This window comes from Colletes gigas, unplaced genomic scaffold, assembly GCF_013123115.1.
Source record: "Colletes gigas isolate AHSC1104 unplaced genomic scaffold, ASM1312311v1 Colletes_gigas_Sc00020, whole genome shotgun sequence".
Lineage (NCBI taxonomy): Eukaryota > Metazoa > Arthropoda > Insecta > Hymenoptera > Colletidae > Colletes > Colletes gigas.
This window is the reverse complement of record NW_025106649.1, coordinates 3,058,082-3,081,323: the sequence shown is the minus strand read 5'-3', so window position 1 is coordinate 3,081,323 and position 23,242 is coordinate 3,058,082. Positions and strand designations below refer to the sequence as shown.

General features: G+C 40.3%; 2 protein-coding genes across 4 annotated transcripts; one reads left to right on the top strand and one right to left on the bottom strand.

Moving 5' to 3' along the window:
- Positions 1-945: 945 nt before the first annotated feature.
- LOC122400738 (beta-1,3-galactosyltransferase 5-like) lies at positions 946-16,925 on the bottom strand. 2 transcript variants are annotated; one of them, XM_043402355.1, is made up of 3 exons: positions 15,936-16,925; positions 4,123-4,716; positions 946-3,687 (listed from the first exon to the last, which is right to left on the bottom strand). In XM_043402355.1, exons 2-3 carry the CDS (start codon positions 4,676-4,678, stop codon positions 3,173-3,175), a joined length of 1,071 nt encoding a protein of 356 aa, XP_043258290.1. In that variant the 5' UTR covers positions 4,679-4,716; positions 15,936-16,925; the 3' UTR covers positions 946-3,172. The 2 variants fall into 2 exon arrangements, with proteins under 2 accessions (XP_043258290.1, XP_043258291.1); XM_043402356.1 differs by having other exon boundaries at positions 4,123-4,712; positions 15,936-15,954.
- Positions 12,882-21,635, top strand: LOC122400737 (NAD-dependent protein deacetylase Sirt6). 2 transcript variants are annotated; one of them, XM_043402353.1, is made up of 7 exons: positions 12,882-13,051; positions 18,387-18,512; positions 19,585-19,703; positions 19,774-19,897; positions 19,962-20,135; positions 20,611-20,734; positions 20,984-21,635. In XM_043402353.1, the coding sequence occupies exons 3-7, from the start codon at positions 19,634-19,636 to the stop codon at positions 21,470-21,472; spliced, it is 981 nt and encodes a 326-aa protein (XP_043258288.1). In that variant the 5' UTR covers positions 12,882-13,051; positions 18,387-18,512; positions 19,585-19,633; the 3' UTR covers positions 21,473-21,635. The 2 variants fall into 2 exon arrangements, with proteins under 2 accessions (XP_043258288.1, XP_043258287.1); XM_043402352.1 differs by lacking the exon at positions 12,882-13,051 and adding an exon at positions 17,615-18,280 and having other exon boundaries at positions 18,385-18,512.
- Positions 21,636-23,242: the final 1,607 nt, after the last annotated feature.

Here is a 23,242-nt window from a genome sequence, read left to right as displayed (position 1 = left end):
CGCAGAGTTCCTAACCGCAGCAAAGCAACGCCACGGCTGTTTCTTCTCTCTCGACTATCACCTCGAGACGGTCCGAAGTGCATCCGCGTTCGCTACGGACTGCTTCGGAGAATCGAGAAAGAGAACGAGTATCAGTTTGGCTTTGTCAACTCTACGAGCTCACGTATATGTAGTACCATGTGTCCACGAGAAGAAAGCACAGCGTGTTTCCATCCCCACTCCTGTTGCAATCCACTGTCACGCTGACGAGTCGTAACGAGACCGAGTGAGACAGAATAATGGCAACATTGGCGTAGTCTTCGAATGGAAACGTTAGCTATTAACGAACAGAATGATTTCCTTCCTGTTTAGATATTACCATTGATTCGATAAGCTTCTCGTAATGAAAAAATGAGTTTAATTTAATATTTTGAAATTCATTTATAGCAAAAAGAATTAATTTGTGTTTGAGGGTGCTGATGGTGGAATGACAACCCAACTAGCTACCCTTAATTAGAAAGTTTATTTAGGGGTGTAGCCACGCGTAAGTTTTTAAGAATATTATACTCCGCAGTCTAACGGACTGTGTTAGCAATGACTGCGTCCAATCGACTAAGTGTTTTGACTTCAACTCCACAGAATATACAGGGTGTTCGGTAACTGGTGGTACAAGCGAAAGGGGGGTGATCATTTTTTCATTACGAGAAACTTATCGAATCAATGGTAATATCTAAACAGGAAGGAAATCATTCTGTTCGTTAATAGCTAACGTTTCCATTGGAAGACTACGCCGATGTTGCCATTATTCTGTCTCACTCGATCTCGCTACGACTCGTCGTTGATCTTCGTCACCGTCTTCGGCCAATAGCGATCCCTGCCTGTGATCCGTAGACGAGCCAGTGGACTGCAACAGGAGTGGGGATGTAAACACGCTGTGCCTTCTTCTCGTGGACACATGGTACGTGATCTGGCATAGTGTACGTAAGTGGAACCAGGAGTTCCCGGTGCAACCAGTGCCCGGTCTGGTAACACTGCTACTGCCATCGACGCATACAAATTTACACACAAGCGTTACTAGATCTCAGCCGTGGATGACGATGCATATTCCATATTCCATTCCATTTTTTTATTATAAAAATAAGTCTCGGAACAAGTTTATCAAATAGACTGACGTATCGAAAACCACCCCTGATTTTTTACAGGTAGACATTTCATTCTGCGTGTCAGTAACTCATAAGATGCATAATCTATCTTCCACCTCATCCGTGGTTACGCTTATCCGAAATATTTTTATTACAAACTATACTCACATTTTGTTTTCTTTTCTAATAAATTTACATCTTCGTCGCATGCTCGGGATACTAACGATTGTACAAAATATATACAGAATGTAATTGCATCGATTACTTGGGTATCATAATTAACGTGCAATTAAAACAATCCGTGATTTATTGAAATTAATATTTTACTTCATCACAAAGATTACATCGTATTATACTATGTGGACACGTTCGAGAATACAATTGGAAATGTTTAATTTCACGTAATGTGTTGACGAAGTTACTATTAGCCGATATAAATTAAATAACAAAGTAGAAATTCGCATTAGACAATAAATAAAAAAAAAAGAAGAAGAGTATATGTACTTCGTTAATATCCACTAATGATTTTTATACATAAATACATGTTATGAGTGAATATTGATCGAGAAAAGTGTACAGATCATTTTTCAATCAAAGCGTTAATCGTTACGTTAAGAAAAAAAATACATATTCGCTATCGCGGAGAATCATACTCGCGTTCGCAAATTCGTATTCGTTGTATAAACTGGAGTTACAAAAAAAAGAACAAACAAAAAAACAAAATATATAAAGACATAATTGCACATATATGAATATACTGAGGTATTGCATTGACAATAAATCGACAATTGTAGAAATTAAGTACATACGTGTAAATTCATATTACATATTCTCGTACGTTACTCAAACATTCAAGGAACTCAAAAATTGAATATCATCGAATCTCGTTTGAGGAACGGTTCACGGTACAAGAACACGAACTTTTGTCATTTTTTTCCTAACTGCAAATGGACCCTTGATTTTGGGGGTTGTACTTATTGTTATGTAACAATGTTAATTTGACTCGTTGAGATTCTCATATAACAGTCTAATATCATAAATTTTGATATAGCATTATGCAGAGTGTCTAATAAAATATGGGTAGGAGTGAATTCAGCACAGAAAAAATTTTTCTAAACATTCATCCCATCCGAGCGAATTCTATCACAAACTTACATTTAACGGTCGAGATCTCGTACGTAGAATCTCGCTGTTGTTTCTCGATTTACTTTCTTGAAGACAACGTACGCTGAAAAGGTCGGACACGATAAATGTTTTTTTTTTTTTTAAATTTTTTGTGTGTCGTATCTGAAATTATACCCACATTTTGTGAAACACGCTGTATCAATAAATCTTATATATCATTAATCTGATTTCCATTAATCTTTATCCTTAGAATCACCCGAATCTCCAAAAAATTACTTAAATCGTTAACCATGTGTAAATGAATCACAAATATGGACAAATAATATGGTGCGTTGACGTATGCCAGGGACCGCAGACTTTTCCCAAGATCTACGGAGTTTCTACCACCAGTCAATGTACCCCATTCCTGTATGGGGGTACTCGATTCTTGATACAAACAGAAACAAGAAGACATGCATGTTTCATGGGTACCCATTACACGCTACCGCAAAGTAGATATAACCGGGGACACTCTTTGTTGACTTGGCGTGGGAGGGTCTAAGACCGCCAGTTTGCGGTCCCTGAATTATGGTGTGTTCCACATCGAATCGCGCACCCTTAGAAAAGTCTTAATTTATACGCGTTCCATTAAAATCTAAATATTCTCTATTTCAAAAGAAATAGATACGTATATATACACTTCTTTCGCGCTGAGTAATAACTAGAAGAAAAGTATACCATAAATAAATGCGCGATTCGACGTGGAAAACTCAGTGATATAATACAATACTTAAATAATACTGTGCAAAAGAATTGAACACAGATGTCCAAGAAATATATGGCTAGACAGAATTGAGATTCTATGAGAAGCAGAACGAACATTAGACATCAAAGTTCTTGTGCTTCGGCAAATAAGAAATTTTCATATGCTATTGCCCGAATATGTCTCAGTTTAATAGGCTTTCGCTGCTAGGCCGTGGCTTAGTGACCAGATTCTGTAAGGCTCTTATTTTGTTTTCCGTTAAATTCGGAGGTCCGAACAGAAAGTCCCTATGAGAACTCGGATTGGACAGAAGGTCCTGCATGTTCTCGTTGGTTAGCACCCAATAATGCAGAGAGGTTTGCGTTAAATTTACTTTCCTAGCTAACGTCCCGGTAATGTGGACATCGTCGATCCAGAAATACGGTTCTTTCTGAGCTTCGCGATACAAAAGAAATACGCTATCGGGAGAGTACAGTATGGCCCATCCAGCACAATACGCGGGATAATGTCTTCCAGGATATTCTTGGGGCGAGACTCTCCATTTCGAACGCCAGGATCTCTTTACGTTACCTACGGGTAGAAGGTCGCAAAGGATCAACCTTCTGGCACCCAAAGGCGACAGATCACGCGTCAAGAAATCCAACATGGCGGGTATATGAACAAAAACATCATCGTCTAATTTTAGTATATATTTGGCACCTGAAACAATAAGAAAACAAGAAACGTGTGTGTAATTTTGTCGCCGATCGTAGCTGAGATCATAGCGCGAGGAGTTAACACCGAATTCAACACCGTAAACCAACAAAGTATAAGATCAAAGCAAGTACATGATCTATTTAACCCAATTTCCAAGCTACAACTCTTTTGATAACCGACTGCGGCCACGCCCACGTATCTTTCCACCAATTGCCTAAAGTGGCCTCGATAGCAAGCCACGTAGGCGTCCGACCATTCGTCAACAGAGTAAGTTCGATTACAACGGAAAAAACAAAACGACTACAATTTGAAAAGAAGGCGAAATAAGTCACGCGTTTCTATGAACTTCTCTGTCTTTGTTGTTTCCGGTGTGCTGGATGCATCGCTGAATCGGGTTAAACGCCCGCGTATTAACGAGACAAGCAATCCTCCCCTTACTTGGACAATGATACGTAGCCCATTTCAACGCCATCACATGCTTGTAAGTCATGTTCCTGTAGACATCGAGAAAGTTGCCTTGTATCAAATCTTTGTATTGTTCATTCTCTTCCACCAGGCTGGCCTGATACTCCTCGGACGAGCCGACTATAAAGAGTAGCGCCACGCCCTGCGACTGCTGGCCCCAGGTCTCCCGTATGATGGTCCTCTTGAGAAAGTTCTCGGGCGCCGAGTGGACTAGCATCAACAGCAACGGGTGCGTCCTGTTGCACGGATCGTGATTAATCGTGAACCTGAAGTCCTTGATATTTATTAAAGTGGACTTGTCATCGACAGGAAGCTCGTTTATCAAGTACGGCTGCGGGGAGGGCGTCGAGTTTCCAGGAAGTATAAGCAGATACCCCGGCGCCGACGCACCGACGGTGTACGGCGTCGGGGACCCGGAGCCATCGATGTGCAGCCAGAACGAGTAGCATCCAGTCAGCGCCAAGGCAACCACAAAAATCAGGGTGCATGGCGACGAACCAGAGGCATGGAGCCGTCGCTTATCCAGCATACTAACGGGCTCCTTTCATCGTACGCGTTTTACTCTGGCTGAAACATGAAAATCATGCGTGTTACATGCGTTATACTTATAGTCTGTGGCACAATGTCAGTGCATTTCGTGAAACTGTATTCTATAGCAGAAGGAAAGAAAGGGATAGGGGGTGAAAGGAAGCGTTTCATCCTGGATCTCCTAACGCAACCCTAGGCAATAGTAGAATCGTATAATGCATTCGACACGTTCTAGAGGCTCTACAGATTTAAACAGAAGTAAAAATTCATATCTTTTACCTTACATGCCGGGGACATTCGATGATCGGTGTTGCGGTCGTGAAGGAATGGGAACAACACTCTGGAGCTATCTGTAGTTTGATCAGGCTTCAAGGTCTGGTTTCCCTTTTCTACACTACGTTTATTACACTTGAAAATGACCGTTGGTAGTCCCTTAACTAGGCTTGTCAAGGTCATTGTTCCGTGCCCTGGTCCTTACTCAGAGGACAAAGAGTGCGTGAGGCAGGGACCATTGGTGATGAGAGACCGTCTCTCTGCACGATATCTTCAGAGTTGAAGATCACATCTATATACCGGGTGTAATTACCGTAACATTGGTCGAGGAGGGTATATACAGGGTGTTCGGCCACCTCAAGCAAAAATTTTAATGAGCGATAGTAGAGGCCAAAATAAGACGAAAATCAAGAATACCAATTTGTTGATGGAAGCTTCGTTAAAAAGTTATTAACGTTTAAAGTGCCGCCCTTACTGAATTTTTTTCTCGAAAATGCGCAAGATTTCGTGGGTATGTCTAATGACAAAAACTGATTGTAATTGACCCCCGCAACCGAAAATAATTTTTCCACAACGATTTACAATTTTTTTTCTCCGTTGAAAAATTTAGGCACCTAATTGGATTTTCAGTAAGGAATTTTTTTCTCGAAAGTGCGTACAATTTCGGAGGTATGTGTAATGATAAAAAATGATTGTAATTGATCCCCGCAACCGAAAATAATTTTTTTAGAACGATTTGAAAAATTTTTTTTCGCCGAAAAATTTCAGCACCTACTCGATTTTTTTTCTCGAAAGTAGATAGGATTTCGGAGGTATGTGTACTCACCAAAAATGATTGTAGTTGACCCCCGCAACCGAATATAATTTTTCCAGAACGATTTGAAATTTTTGAATTTAATTGTTAATAACTTTTTAACGAAGCTTCCATCAACAAATTAGTATTCTTGATTTTCGTCTTATTTTGGCCTCTACTATAGCTCATTAAAATTTTTGCTAGAGGTGGCCGAACACCCTGTATAGGAATGGGTTAGTCAGTCGGGTACTTACGAGAGAGCGTCGCCCTCTGTTGGCGTGCGCGGGAGGTGTGGTTACAAATTTTTAAAACAATGTATAGATTCATAAAAATATGAATTTCTACTTTTATTTCTATTTATAGTGCCTCTAGAACGTGTCGAATGCATTATACGATTCTACTCTGTTTATATTACGAGTGGCAATGTACCAACGTCTAACACGGTGAAAGTGTTACGAAGCAAACCGATTACCAATTTCCTAGGTATGCTGTTACGTCGTGGAGGAATGGAAACTGAAGCTCCTGGAGTTGACCGAGCTTTAAGATATCTGCAGAGTAGCTCCGAGGTGGAAGGTCATACATATGTATCAGGTGTGATAATCATGACAATGTACCTTGGACCAATGCTGTTCTTGCATCATCTAAATGCGCACTAATACCAAATGAATACCTAATGGAACCGCCTGATTGAAGAATCGAGGAGACGAAAATATGACCAACCGATTTAATGTGCTTGCCAAGTGCATTGCGACCGTATACGATTCAAATGCGTAACGGTGGACATGTAGCGTTGGTCCAAGAAATATTCGGCCATCTTGCGTATCGAGCAAATTTTGTGTAATATAAATCCTCGAATAAAAACAAATTGAAGCAAAATTTGCTAGTTTACCGTGAACCACTGTAAGCATTGCCTTTGGCAGTTTCTACGAATCACTGACGACGCCCACGTCTTTAACTCGTTGACTGCTGATACTGTATTCATTGTAAATCCTACCAGCTATGCTTACGTAGTTCGAATGCGACACAATAACACAAGTGTTGGAATAACCGAATAAGCAAAAGAACACTTGTTTCATTTTCTTTATCCGTATCCTATATCGTGATACCTAACTCTCGAAAGAATTCTGAACGAATACGAATACACGTTTCGTTTGGCAGGCTCGAATTCAGACGAGAATATAGAGAAAGAAAGTCAAAAACGAACGACTAGAAACTGTAGGATGTAGTTTGCTGCGGGATTAATGCACGCGACGAACCTTGTACACAGAACTTTATTGAATACCAAAAGACGGATAATACACGAAAACACTCCGCACACCTCAATCGCTCCAATCGTTCTCCCCGGTCACTCCTTACCCAACACTCTCCTACGCGCACACATACACACGCCCGATTGACAAAAACCACACGCATTCTGCATTCGTCAATTCATAACCCAATCAATCGATTCGTTTCCAGGCTCGCACAGCTGACTCCCGTCACTCGCCTCACGCACTGACACAACAACGCACTCGCACACTCACATCCCACACTCGGCCGTCCTGAATATGACAGCTGCCCTCAGGTGTCGTCGATCGATTCATTCAAGCCTTCAAATTCCTCGTCGTCTTCATTTCCGCTATCATCAATGACCCACGACTTCATGTGGTCGGCCGACGTTGAAGTCTGCAGCGGACCTTCATGATCGCCAACCCTTCTCACCAGATAACGATCATTCCTCAACTCTTTGGTGACTTCGAACGGTCCGAGGAACTTTGCCGTAAACTTTGCCCCAGGGTGGGACTGCGTCCGCTGTATGGCCACCAACTCTCCTTGTCTGTAGCGCTGTGCTTTCTTCCTCTTTTTATCGAAGCCTCTTCTGTTTTCCTGCTGAATCTGCGATATCTTCTGTCTCGCCTTCTCCCGTAATTCGTCGCGATCTTCCTGAAACACAGCGGTTACCTCCTCCTCCAGCATTTCGCGTATCGCTGGATCTTCTCGTAATTTCATGTCCGTGCCAAACAGTATTTTAAACGGTGTCACTCCCGTACTCCGATGCGGCACCGAATTTATATATTTTTGCGCTGTATCTAAATGTTTAAACCATTCCTCTGGCTTCACGGCGGATAATTTTGTTATCAGTGGGATAAGGGTCCGATTGACACGCTCCACTTGCCCATTCCCTCGTGGTACACCAGTCGCTATTTTCACATGCTGAATATTTTCCCGCTCGCAATACCGCTTAAAATCTTGAGACGTAAACGCGGTCCCTCTGTCCGATATTATTCTCCTTGGGTTTCCGAATATCGCCGCCTGGTTTTCCAACCGTTTCACGACCTCGGCCGTATCCGTTGACCTCGTCGCGTACAACCAAACAAACTTACTGAATGCATCCGTTACGACGAATATATACCTGTAATTCTTCCGTGTCGACGGCACCGGACCCAAGTGATCTATGTGGTACGTTAGTAGCGGTGCGTCCCCCTTATCTATCGGATGTAGCAGACCCTCTTGTTTGCCTTGTTTTTTATTCGCTAGGATACACGGCACGCAATTTCTCACCACTTTCTCTACCCTTGACCTCATGTTGGGAAACCAATATTCCCTCTGCACGAGGAGTAATGTCTTCCCAACTGAGAAGTGCCCCCTCTCGTGACCCTGCCTGACTATCTGTGACTGCATACTCGCAGGCACCACCAACCGAATCTCGTCATCCACCTCCTTAAACAAGATCCCGTTCCTCACGACGTAGCCATCCAGATTCCCCTCCTTGAACGCCTCCAATATCTTCCGTAGAAGAGCATCCTCATGCTGCGCTCGCCTAAGCCGAGCCATCAGCCCCTCTTCTTCGCGACCCGCCACCAGACAATTAGGCAACGGTTGCCGACTGAGCGCGTCAACATGCGGCATGCTCTTCCCCGATCTGTGTTCTATTACATACTGGAACTCCTCCAGGAGAAGTGCCCACCTTGCCACCCTCAGGCATAAGTCTTTTTTCCTGAGGGTTAACGCAAACGCCCTACAGTCCGTCACAATTTTAAACGGCACACCTAACAAGTAGACTCGGAATTTCTTTACCGCTTTCACTATGGCTAGCGCTTCCAGCTCATAGCTTGAATACTTCGCTTCCGCTTCGCTCGTCTTCCCACTCGCATAATATATGGGATGCAGAGCGCCGTTCCCCGCATCGCGTTGCAAAAGAACCGCCCCGTAACCGGCACTCGATGCATCGGTATGCAATTCGGTGTCTGCTCCCACCCGGTACAATCGCAGCTCCGGCTTCTCACACAACGACATTTTTAATTGTTTAAACGCGCACTCCTCCCTATCCCCGAACACAAATTCGCGATTCGCTTTCGTCAAGTCCGTCAACGGTCGTGCTATAACCGAATAGTTGCGGATAAACTTCCGGAAGTATCCCGCCAGGCCTAAGAAACTTAGGAGGTTTTTAATATTTCGTGGCCTTTCAAAATTAATTACCGCCAGGGTTTTCTTCTCCGACGGTCGCACGCTTCCATTCTCAACAATGTGCCCTAAAAATTCGACCCGTCTCTGTAGGAAAGCGCACTTCTTCCAATTAATTACCAGACCATACTGAGCCGCTGTTTTCAATACCGATTCCAGACTTTCCAACGCACTCTCGAACCCGTCCGAAGGTATAATAAGGTCATCCATATAAGACAGCACTACCCCTTTCGCGATCAACTCTTTGAACACGGCGTTTATGAACCTTTGGAAAACTGCAGGCGCATTACACAACCCGAACGGAACTCTTAAAAATTCAAACTGCCCATCGGGAATCACGAAAGCCGTGTATTTCCGACTGTCCTTGCTAAGGGAAACGTGGAAGAAACCATTTTTTAAATCGAGAGTGCTGAAAACCCGTGCACCCTGCAGGCGATCCAGTTGGTCCTCGATTAGGGGAAGGGGGTAGCGGTCTTTAATTATCTTCGCATTCAATAATCTATAATCTACACATAGTCTTTTCGCACCGTCTTTCTTATTCACTAACACAACTGGACTCGCGTAGTCCGACAGAGACGGCTGTACAATACCGTCGCGCAGCCATTCTTCCACCTGTTTCTGCACCTCCTCTTTCCCCTTTGGCGACAAACGCCTCGCACGCTGATAGACCGGTTCGTCGTCCTTTAACACGATGCTCATTTCGACGCTCACTTCACGAGTTTTTGACGGCCTGTACGCCGCTATTAAATGCTCCACCGCAGCTCGATATTGTTCGTTCCGAATATCCGATAAATCGACGCTGTTCGATTCGTAAACACAGTCTATGCTCAGAATTCCGCGCTCCGCATGGTCACATCGCGATGCAGGTTTTTTTATCGAAACTTTCCCATCCCTAATCGTAATTTCCGTCTCGCTTAGAAAGTCGGTTCCGACAATTAAATCGTGCGTTGTCAGACTATCCGGAATGACGTTGACCTTTATTCCGAATATGTCGCTATCGATCGCGATGCTTGTCTCGAATTCGCCAAAAGTTTTATGATTGACCGACCCTACCCCGCGGAAAATAATTTCTTTTCGAGTCAATTCCGGCATACCAATCTCGACATACTTACTCGCACGCATCAAGCTTATGTCGCTACCGGTATCTATCAGGGCTTTAACATTATGCCCGTTAACTCGCGCGTCTTTGCAATACTTGCCCTTCTCGCTGTCTCCGCTAACACCGCAACTGTCCCTAACCGCTGGTTTTTTGGTCGGACAATACGCCGATATGTGCCCGAACTCGCGACACTGGAAGCACTTCCTCCCCTTATCCTTCGTCGGGCAGTCCACCAACGCATGGTCCTTCCCTCCACAGCTACGACACCTCCTTACCGACTCGCTGGGCTGCACGCGTACCTCCTGCTTCAACGGATCTTCTCTCCTCGGCGCAAGGCTTTTCCATACATGCGATTTTCCAGCCGCATCTAATCGCACCCTCTCGAATGCCGCGAGCAACAGCGATTTATCCCCAAACCGTTGGATGCGGGCCTGGTTCTGCAAGGTCACATCCGGAATGCCCTCAACCAGTTGTTCAACTAGCTCGTCTTCCTCTATAGGAACGCGGTTCGCTAATATCATTTTGTCGTGGAAGTATTCTCCAAAGGATTCCCCTTTCCTCCAGACACGCTGCTCAAATTGCTTTCTCCTCGCTGTCCTACTTGGTCTATGGTGGTACATCGATCGCATTTCTTCCAAAAGTTGCCCGATTGACACCCACACGAATTCCGGCTTTGAGTGGAACCAATCAAGGGCTTTCCCACGCAATCGCGAACCTATCAAAATTCGGCATTCCGACTCGGCCAGATCGTACGACGTTTGGAGCATCGTCAACTGTTTCTCCCACCTCTCGAATTGATTCCCGTCGCCATCAAAATAATTGAGGAGATCGGCAATTGCCGTGATGCTCATTTTCCCCCGAGGACTCCTATGTCCCGACTCCACCGATGCCGTTGCCCCCACAGATTGCATCCCTCGCAGCATCTCCATTTCGCGACGCTGCAGCTCTAGCTCGCGCTTCATGAGCTCATTCTCCCGCCGCAAGAGCTGCATCTCCCGTTCGCTGCTACCCACCTCTACCGGCTCGCGGGAAATGCCAGCGCTTTCGTCCGTCCTCGATGCTCCCGGTTCGGTCGCATCCTCCGATGCGAACGATCCGCTCGGATCCGCCGCCAACAACCTCTGCACCAACTCGGTCTTCACGCCAGACGAGGACAAACCCAACTTCCTCAGTTCCTCCTTGAGCCGCACCACGGACAGGTCTTGGAGCTTCTCCATACTCGAAATAACACCACTATCGCTTATCACAAAACACAAACACGACTCACTTCCGTCACGAACACTTTTCCCCGCAATAAATCCCGGACGAGCCCCCAAATTTGTAGGATGTAGTTTGCTGCGGGATTAATGCACGCGACGAACCTTGTACACAGAACTTTATTGAATACCAAAAGACGGATACTACACGAAAACACTCCGCACACCTCAATCGCTCCAATCGTTCTCCCCGGTCACTCCTTACCCAACACTCTCCTACGCGCACACACACACACACCCGATTGACAAAAACCACACGCATTCTGCATTCGTCAATTCATAACCCAATCGATCGATTCGTCCAGGCTCGCACAGCTGACTCCGGTCACTCGCCTCACGCACTCGCACACTCACATCCCACAAAACTAATATTTATCGACGGTCTAAAAAGGTTCGATGATTTGAGTATATGCCAAGTAAAATGCAGAGTCCAAATAACGGTCAATGAATTGAAAAATAGCCTTTACTCGCCTTTAGGTATTACTCAAGTGGAAAAACGATTATCGGAAGCCGAATTTCATGGTCGTGCATACCGTAGAAAACTATTAATATCGAAATCTAATGCTTGCGAACGTCTTCGGTTTCAACACGAACATCCTAACAAATCAATTGAATTTTGGGAAACTATAATTTGGATAGGAAATTAAAATTCGAAGAAATACACAGTAGAGTCTTGATTAATGCACGAAAGCATGCTTGTTGCATAGTGGCGAAAAGTGGAGGGGATGATCGCTAAGCAACAAGTAAGGGGACGGTTATGACAGAGAAGGCGTAACATTCCTTTCCAAAGCCGGAAACAATGTTCAGTAGAATGTTTAGCACATCGTCCTTCACTGTTCTTTCTAGCGGTTGTAGAGTCTGACAATCGATAACGATTAATGTAACGAATTACTCCCCATTTAATAAAAGTTTAGGTTATTGATTCGAATTACTTTTATGTTTGTTCGAACAGTTTACTTTTCTTTTATCCACCGTTCTTTTGAACGGTGAGAGACGAAAGACAAAAAGAAACATTACCAAAGAGAGTTTTTTATCTTTGTCCAAGGTCAATTCCAAGCTAGTTTTCCTTTCTTAAAATAGTTTGCTAAATAGCTTTCTTTCTTAAACAGTGTCCTCAACATTTTCATTTTCAAGGTTTTTGAAATATCTTTCGTTTAATACTTTTATCGTAGTGGCCAGATAAAAAACGAACATCGATCGTAGCAATCGCTTATAAAAAAAAATATAGATAGCCTTATCAGTTGTAGTACCGAACGCACTGATAATCTATCACGATTGGGTCAGTTTCTCTCTATGCACGAAGTCAGCAAAACGACTATGCTAAAGTTCTTTACTTCCGTTGGTCTACGAACAGTTAACGTTTGTTCGAAACAAACGTCGATCGAAATAACGATTTTCTAACTTCTGCCGTTTGGAAACCGTGGATCCATCGACGAACGTGTGTGCTACCGGAACAAAAACATATTGGGAGCGTATTTTTGGAACCTGTGTATCCAGACACGAATATATGTAAGTACGACGAACGTTATAGTCTCTAAAAGTTGCATGTACTTTATCCTGTGTGTGGTATTTACTCAAGGACAAACGATATAACATTTTCATAACTCGAAATCATAATTACATTGCATAAAATTGAGATTCTTAAACATTGTATGATCAAAATCATTATTATATACAGTTACTAACAAAATTGAGCGTACACCTATGTAGTTAATAAAAACTGGTGGGAAAATGAACAGAAACGGACATATTTAAAAGTAAAAACATAATATTTATTTTGTTCATATATTTTGACGGACAATTAGTGGAAAAAGTCTTAAATAAAATTAATTATTCATTTCTATTTAGCAAAAGTAACAAAACTGTTCTTGTTTTATTGTCACAAAATTGAGCATACAGCAGATCATATTAAACAAAAATAACTTACAGATTTTATTTTAATATTTTGTTGCAAATCCTTTTGCATCTATACCTGCTCTCAAACGTTTTGGCATAGACTCGACTAACTTTTCTGTAGTCGAACACGGAATACTATTCCATATTTCTACAATTTTGCGTTTAGCATCTGTTTTATTACTAAAACTACAATTATTTAATTTTAATTTTAATTCTCGTCACAAATTATCAATGGAATTAATATCCGGCGATTGTGGTGGAGTGTGTAATAATTTTGGCATATTATATAGCAGCCACTCTTTAACAATATACGATGTATGTTTAGGATTATTTTCATGTTGGAAATAATATATGGCTGGCATGATTAATTTTAGAGCTGAAGATTTCAAATTTTTTTTCAAAATATCAAGATATTTTAGTTTGCCCATAGTTGTTTCAATAAATTCGCTATTACCGACTCCACTTCCTGCTATACATCCCCACAGCATTATTGAACCTCCACCGTGTTTTACAAGAGGAACCGTATTCTTTTGATTGAACTCTGAATTCAGTTGTCTCCATACTATTATTTTTCCATCCGAATTAAATAAATTAATTTCAACTTCGTCGGAAAATATTACGTTCTTCCAAAAATTTATATCACAACTTACATATTTTTTTGCAAATTCCAAACGCTTGATTCTATTCACCTTAGAAATATAAGGCTTCTTCCTTGCTACCCTACCGTGATAGCCTTTATCGCGTAGCACCCTACGAACAGTCTCTGTTGATATCGATTTTCTAATCCTCGATGAAACATCTGTTGTTAATTTTGATACACTACTTTTTGGATTAATTTTAATTTGTCGTATTATGTACCGTTCGTCAGTTCCAGTTAGAATTCTTCTCCTTCCGCGTCCTGGCTGATTATGCAGTGTACCATTGTATTTGTAATTGTTAATAATTTTTTGTACAGTAGAGTGGGTTCTACCTATTATTTTTCCAATTTGCCTTAGAGATTTACCTTGACAATACAATTTAACAACTAATTTTCGCACAAAAATATCAGTTTTTGATCTTTGTGAAGCCATAGTGCAAATTTTCGCTAATAAACAATGACAAATGAAAATCAAACGTATCAATACAATCGAATGAATTGTAAACCATGAGAAGTTTGATAAAAGTTAGTTTTCTAGTTACTAATAAACTGTATGCTCAATTTTGTGACTATAAAATAAGCATACTTTTGCAGTTTTTGTTAAACATAGATGAACAATCAATATTGTTTAAAAATTTCTTCACGCATTATCTGCTGACATGTACAAGTAATATGTATAATGCGTTTTTACTTTTAAATATGTCTGTTTATGTTCATTTTCCCTCAAGTTTTTATTAACTACATAGGTGTACGCTCAATTTTGTGAATAACTGTAAATATATCTAATAAAGTATTACAACAATTTAAATGTAATAATGTAAGTGGAATAATATTTTGTACATTCACTGACACTAAGATATTTACTTTATGATAAATAACTGACAATGCCAGTGCTTGATAACCTTTGTTGAACTGTGATATATTTACATATTGAGGATTCTTACTTCTATTTACTGGTGCTTAATGTATGATTTTTTATTGGTTTTGCATATATAGAGCTCAAACAAATGCAAAGGCAACTATTGTGATGCTAATTAAGTTTATAATCGATAAATTACTCTTAGAATTTCAATCGCATCTTACTATTGTTTTTAATCTTTCTTTTATTATAGTGGAAAATGTACTATGTACGAGTTAAATTATTATTGTAATGTGAAATGTCAAAATTTCGAAAATATACATATAGTCAAATACTTACAATAATCAGAATATTTTGAAGTAAAGTAATTAAAAGTTACATTGTATTTAATTTCATGAAACTGAATAATAATTAGAAAGCAACACAAACATAAAATTTTTACCAAAGGTATTTTATAAACAAATTTATTAATTTTCATTCAAAGAAATATTCTAGAACTGTATGAACGCTTTACATATCACATAAAATCAAAGAAACTTATTGACCATTCTGGCTTCTACAGAATGTACTAAATAATTGACCAGGCAGTGTGTACAACCAAGGTTTAGATACTCCATCAATTACACAATTTCAATATCCTGAATTTCAATCAAATTTACAATATATTGAAACACTCGTTTAAAATTAAAACAAACGCTCTAAAAATGGAAAAAAAATCTCACTGTAACAAAGAACGAACATTTCAGAAAAAGATACACGACAAAAACATCTACGCAAAACGTTAAAATTGCGTTATTTATTTTTCACTTGTTTTCGAATGCGTTCATCGAATGCGTTACAAAAACGCTAACGAAAGTAATACCAAGATGTTGCAAAAAACAGAGCATAATAAGGCAAGGAAAACAAAATCTGGTACTGTGCGGTTATGCAAATAAATGATAAAAAAGAAAAAAAAATGAAATAAATAATAGGAAAGAAACGAATACGAAGATGGTACTTACAACTTACGTATGGTGGAAAGCTCCAAAAATTTCTAAGCATTCGCTGCGATGTTGAAAATCTTGTTCTGCACATCCGGCACACTTGACATCAATGCTCCGACGTCGCCGAAGCGTAGTGCGATGACAGAGGAGTTTAAGGTTATGTCATACGAGAGTATTGTTGACGATCCACCGAGTTTGACGGCGGCATATCCCGGTCGTATTTTAAGTATCCGTTCTCTCGGAACGTGGGACGAAAGTCAATGACGATGATCTCCGCGAGGTGTTCAGCAATTTTGTTTCTTTTTTTTCCTAACACCCCTCATCTTTTCCTTTCTATTTGTTTGTTTAACCGTACGCCTTCACGCGAACGAGACAGCTCGAACCATGTGTAGAAAAATTTGCTAGGAGGCGAAGCCACGTCAAAATCCGAGTTGGAAGAAGTCCGGATTTGATCGTGGGTCAAGGAGAAACTTGGTGGGCATTTCTACCCTCTCGAGTCCAAGTAATTCCCAATGGATACACCCTCTTTAGTCACTGGGTACATACCGTCGACAGGGCGGAGTTTTTAAACGCTAACATTCGATCTAAGAGCAATTTCACCGAATAATTGTTATACGACAGTTCTATCCAATGTTACGATTCATTACGCAGTTTTGTTTCCCTTTATGCATTGTACAAAATTTTGGTGCGATCTTTTAAAAGCAGTTGCCCATGGATTCTTCCATTCGCCAGTGAATGGATTACGAACGTCAATACTATAATTATTCAAGAGATAATTATTCAATGACCTCTAGGAAAATGAACCAATATCGATAGTCGGCGTGTCGAGCGTTTGTCAAAATAAATATACCGCCTCGTAATTGTCGCATGACTTCTTTCTGTTAACAATACACCGTTTTACTTGTTTGATTCGAAAATATTATTTTAAATGGTATCGATAGAAGAGATAAATAAAATTTCGATCCGTTTCAATTTTCATCATTATTACGTTTCAGATTTAGTCTATAATTTCTGCAAAATTGCAGTTTAATCAGGAGTATTTAAATTCATAAATAAATACATAGCTTGATTACTGATGCAATGTACTTTTTTGCCCGCCTATGACACCATTACCTTTTTAATGTCACACACAACGTGACCGACAAACTTTCGAAGCAGATCGTAACGCTATATGCGGCAGGAATTATAATTTAACATACCTGTTACTTGAAAACCGGTAGTTTCAAATATTTATGTCAAAGCAATAGTTTGAAAATCGATTTATGAACTTATTACTACCAACTAAATAGAAAAACGAATTACAGCAATACAAGAAGGCATTCGCCCTTTGACCTTGTTGTTCAATTCGAGTCTATTTCATGCAAAACGGACTTCAATCGATCGTAAATGAAAAGGGCGCTTTAATGTTTTTTTAAGGGCACTTGTTGCTGAATCTCACCTATTCATCATGCATGCATTATGTATTAATACAATGGTGGTGTATATAATACAATAAAGGCACGTTTACAAATACAATGTTGTTTAAATTTCTTCTAAGATCATGGCTTACTTCCGGGAAGCCATTAACTGTTAAGAATCGTTAAATACACGGGGTGCCTGGCAAATGAAAAATACCACACGATAATTAATATTATAGTAAATATATAACTACATAAGGAAATACACTATCTTTGTACCGATAAACGTACAACGATCTAACCCGTGGTTCTTGTTTTTGGTCCGAATCCCTTACCACGAATCTTATACGATGTTGTAGGTGGGGGGATTACTATTATGGAATGTTATATTTTATGATGAGCATTTCTTTTATTGTTATTTACATTTTATCCTTTCGAATATGCCGCCCACGAGTTTTAGTCGCGAATGGTGGCTGCGGGAGGCGCTAACTGATCGCGGCATGAATTGCATGGTCGCGAGAAACTCGAGCGTCTGGCAACGCTAAAACCACCTCTCCCAGGGGCGCGAAACGCGCACGCGCCGCACGTTTATTATCTTCTTTCTGTTCAAGTGCCATTTCATTGCATGCAGTGCAGTCTATAAAACAGAGAATGCGTTCTCAGTGGATCTCGAGTTTCCTATCACTTATCGTCATTCGTAGCGTATAAACATAACAGCACGCGGTCATTAACTTACAAATTGTTTACGTGTCGTTCCGACGGCGCATGGTAACCCGTTAATATCGGCGTCGAGATGGTAGTTTCCGTGCTGTAAAAAAAAAAAAACAGAGGATCGAGAACCATTGTTAGCGTCGTTCCACGGGTTTCGGGTTGAATTTTCGAACGGTTACCGCGAGCAAAATGTCATGCAGCTACGCGGACGGTCTCTCGCACTACGAAAACAAAGGAGTGCTGGGTCTCGAAGAGGTAAAAACCATTGTTTTCCGATCGGCCGTTTGGCGGGAGCTGATCGACCATTCGCGAGCCTTTCGACTTTAACCCTCGCGTTATTTTTTTCTTTCATTTTTTAGAGATACGACAGCGTCGAGGCGTTGCGACTGAAATGCGGCCTTCTCGCAGATTGGGTCCAGGCAGCACGGCACGTCGTCGTTCACACCGGCGCCGGCATCAGTACTGCTGCGGGCATTCCGGATTTTCGGTGATTATCATTTGTAATTTTTCTCTCGAATCCCCACCCTACTTCTATGTACTTTTCATCCCCTCCCCGTGCGCCCCAATGGCCCACGATTCCGATCTGTTGTGCGCTCAAAAGCGCCACCGTTCAATTCTTTTAAATTAATCAAGCGGGAACGGGTTGCCGCGAACAACCGAGCGAAATTCCATTTTGGTCAGCGCGTCCACCATTGTTGTGCGCGACAACGGTGACGATGATTCGTCCTGAAAACTTAATGAATTTATGCTAGCTGTTCGATGATACCCTTAATAAATCTACTACGACGAACGAAAACATTGCCACAGCCAATACTCTGTCCCAAAATTACACGCAGGCAGAAAAAACATATAATTATCTGTTTAATGTTTTTTTTTTAGAAAATTTAGTCCAGGGTAGGGTGCGACGAAATTTTTTGCGACTTCGTATCAAAAATTAATGAAAATGAATCTGCGATATGCCACTTATTACATGAAAATTCATTCAAAATATTGTATAATATTTATAATAATAATCTCAAGGACTATGAGAAATTGATACTGGGAAAAGGTGCCTCTTTTCAACACCCTAACTACTATGTTTGCATCTTTGTACTTCCCAAGATAGACAGATAGATTCATTGTTTATGGGATATTTAAATTATTGACCCTAAGCTATATTTCCTACAAGCAACTAAGAGTATAATTTTATAACAAACTCTAGCCTATGCGAATACTTCTGTTTGCCAGTATAAATGGATAGACTGCAGCAGAAATCATAAAATTATTAAGAATCTATTTAGAAACCCAAGATGTGTGGTATAAAAATGTTCTCTAGACGAAACATTGATATAAATTAATCTAAACAATTTCCACAGCTTTTTTATTTTACTCTAATGGAAGTCGCAACTTCTGGGCACTAATACCTCTTTGAATATCGTTACTTACAATTTTCTTGTTGCATTCTCTAAAAAGTAATGTTTCTTTGTTATACTAGTATCTGTATATTTTATATAAGTCTAATGGAGAGCATGGTGTATAAAATTATTTATGGTTTGCATGCACTGCACCCAATTAATTAGAGGTACAAATGGTGTGTGGACGTTGGAGCAGAAAGGTCTAAAGCCTACCATGAATATCTCCTTCGATGAAGCAATACCTACAAAGACCCACATGGCATTGAAGAAATTGGTTGATTCCAGTGAGTATGATTTTAGTAAAAGGAGGCAGCTATGGAAAAGAATAATTCTGCAACAGGTCGATTCTTTTAGAAAAAGTTAAATTCATTATAAGTCAGAACATTGATGGCTTGCATCTTCGATCGGGGGTACAGAGACAACACCTCGCGGAGTTGCATGGAAATATGTTTACCGAACAGTGTGATAAATGCGGCAGGTTGGTATATATTTAAGAAAATTATGCAAAGGTAAAATCTACATACCGCGATATTCCGTTTCAGGCAATTTATTCGAAACTTCGCAACCAAAAGCGTAGGCAAGAAATCGCTCGACACTGTGTGTAGATCCGAACAGATAGGCGGTCGTCCGTGCCGCGGACGCATGCATGACACCATCCTCGATTGGGAACACAACTTGCCAGACAGTGATCTGACGTTGTCCGATTTGCACTCTAGGTAACTTGACGATCATTTGTACCGTAATAAAGATGTTCATGTACTTGTAAGGTCAATTATGTTTTCTATTGTGGCGCACAAACGATGGAACTCTTGAGGCACTATTCAAGATTTCATAAACAGAAGAATAATACAAGTGTATTACACAAAAAAAAAAAACAAACAAAATTTCACATTTATTGAATGTGATTTCATCTTAATGTATCATTTTTACTAAAAATTTGGTGTTTTTTGCGAACAGATGAAAGGAAGAGTACCTAACGTGCGTTTCATGGTTGTGTTGAAGTACATGTTAAATGTTTAAAATTTTGATGCTCTATCTGTCTGCGCAAGTATACAAAAAAATTTTTTGGAAAAAATTTCCTTGATCAGAAAATCCTATATCGATATCTCAGGTTTTAGTTGACAATTATATTTCACTTATATGGTACCGCGAATGTCGGTCATAAAACTGTATGAAAAAATATATTTTCAGTGTCGCGGATTTAAGCATATGTCTTGGGACGACACTGCAAATTATTCCCAGCGGTAATTTGCCTCTGTATACCAAAAAGTACGGAGGTCGACTCGTTATATGTAATCTACAGCCTACAAAACACGTAAGATAACTTTTCCACTTTTTGGGGAGGGAGGGAACCATAAGTTCTCACGATAAAGAAAACGTATTGTCTCGTATTCAAACGATATTGATGATAGCTTTCTCAACATTTCTCCTAAGAGATAAAGATATCTTTAACATTGTTCAGCGATTAAAACATATTTTAAATAAATTTCAAGAAGACCCACGCGAGACGACACCTAGATTCGTTCCTTTGGATATTAAAATATGAACGATATGATGATTTTAGGACAAAAAGGCAGATTTGATAATCAACGGTAACGTTGATGAAATAATGATCAGCGTGATGAAAAAGCTGGGATTAGAGATCCCCGAGTACGAGAGTACGATGGACCCTACACGCAACTCTGACATAACGTCTAAGGATATGGACTGGACAATACCGACCAGCAGAATAAAAGAAATGAACGTACTGTACAAGAAAGTGTGCAAACCGATGAAAAGGAAACGACAAACGTTCATGTACGAGAGAGATCGAGCGGAGACCAAACGGGAGACAAAACCGAAGAAGCAGGCGTTCATGATAAAGGATGACATAAAGACGGAGGATACATTGAATGCGACCGACATGGTCGACAACAACGAGATGATCGGTGACGTGAGTAGTAATGCGGTGAAAATTGAGGGAGACATCAAGGACCAAGTGGAACCGTTCGAATTCTCTGCGGATAACATGACTCAGCCGGACACTAGTTTAGATGTAAACGACATGATATAGCCCGATGATTTTGGTGTATGGTGATCGCCAACGACCTAATTATTTCTATTATTCTCAGTCTACGTTAAATTTATTTATGAGTGCATATAGGATGGATGTTATCTGTATGTGAAGAATGCCTAAAGTGCTACCGATTTGTTTATACGAAAACGATACAATAAAACAGATGGGAAGAAGATGATCATAAGATAAGTTTGCCAAACGGCAAATCGCTTTTATCGTCAGAAATCAGAGAATGCTGCAATACGTGTACATATGTGTAGTAGTAATTTTGTGATCGCTTCCATGTTTTGTCCGCTTTCTCATTATATCGACACGTGTCTACGTATCTGCGTAGTTTTACTAGAGCCCCCCAACGTTCACGGGTACACGTGAATATAAGGTTGCGCGCAGCAAAACAAGTGATACTATTTTTAGGTGTTGATACCAGTGTTGGGCAAAATTTGATCAAAGTAACGATCGACGATTGTGATTAAAATGGATAAACGTTGATCGACCGCAACAATCGACGATTAAATTGATCGTTGGTCGCATTGGTTTCTCGCCATTGAAAAGTAACCATTAATTCGATCGTCAATCGTTGCGATCGATTCATTTCAATAATCGATTAATGTTAATCGCGATTAATTCTGATGCAATTTTTAATCGCATGGCATAATCGGTTAATTAGTTGAGAAGAAATTAGTCGATTAATGCTCAACTGGTTAGTACTCGGGTACATGGATTTACGTGATCTTATCTATTTCACTTCTAATAGCCAACGTTGGGCATTATTCGATGACTTCATAGAAATCTTTATCTAGATAGTTACGCGGATTAAACTGTTTTATTCGAATAAATTATTATAGCATTGGCCGCAATTTTGAATCAAATAAAGTAATGAGTAAAAATTATATGAAAACTCTTTATCCGTCAGCAGTTGATACATTTTTATTTGAGTAAAATGTTAACCGCGTTACGTAAACAGACGGATAAACGTTCTTTCACGATACTTTCCGTCCTTCTCCTTGATTTTTTAATTTGCATTTTCCTTTCCATGACTTTCGTTCATCGATACGATTAAGTTGGCGTGCGTTTTACACAAAATAGTAATAATAGAAATTGAAACATTGTAACTGATATTGTTACATAGATAAGATGTTGATTATACGTCAATCCATGAATACTTGTCACGTGTATCCGTGTATTTTAAAACATATACAAGAAGGAAGGCTCTAGTTCTTATCCAGGATCAGAGTTTCAGCCAATAACTGTATCATACTTCCGACCTGCGCATATATATGCATGCACACCATGGTTTTACTCCACTATCGTACATTAACGTTAAGTACTTAAGATGATTTATTTAGGCCGGTTTTAAACGCGTTAACAGAGATTTTGTAGCGATGACGCGTCCATTTAATTGATATATGAATATATATACACACACACACACATTGTTCGTGTTTTCTCGACGGTTTCCGTCGCTCTCCGCGATTTCTCAAACCGTGACCAGTACTTCCGGGAACTGTTAACTCACGTTTGTAACTTACGGAGAAATTAAGGAAGATATATGACGATGTTTTAATGCGCCGGAGTAGCGAAATACTTGTTGCTAGCTACTTCGATCGTTTAAGATTGAGAATCTTTTTAATAGAAAGCTCCGTACGAGCCTCGATGTTGTTTGGTCATTTAATAGTTGAGTGTCTTTCTCGTTGAACGCACACGTTTGTATAACCGTAACAGCGAAACATTTTAACAGGCAGACGTTGAAACGAACAACGGACGCGA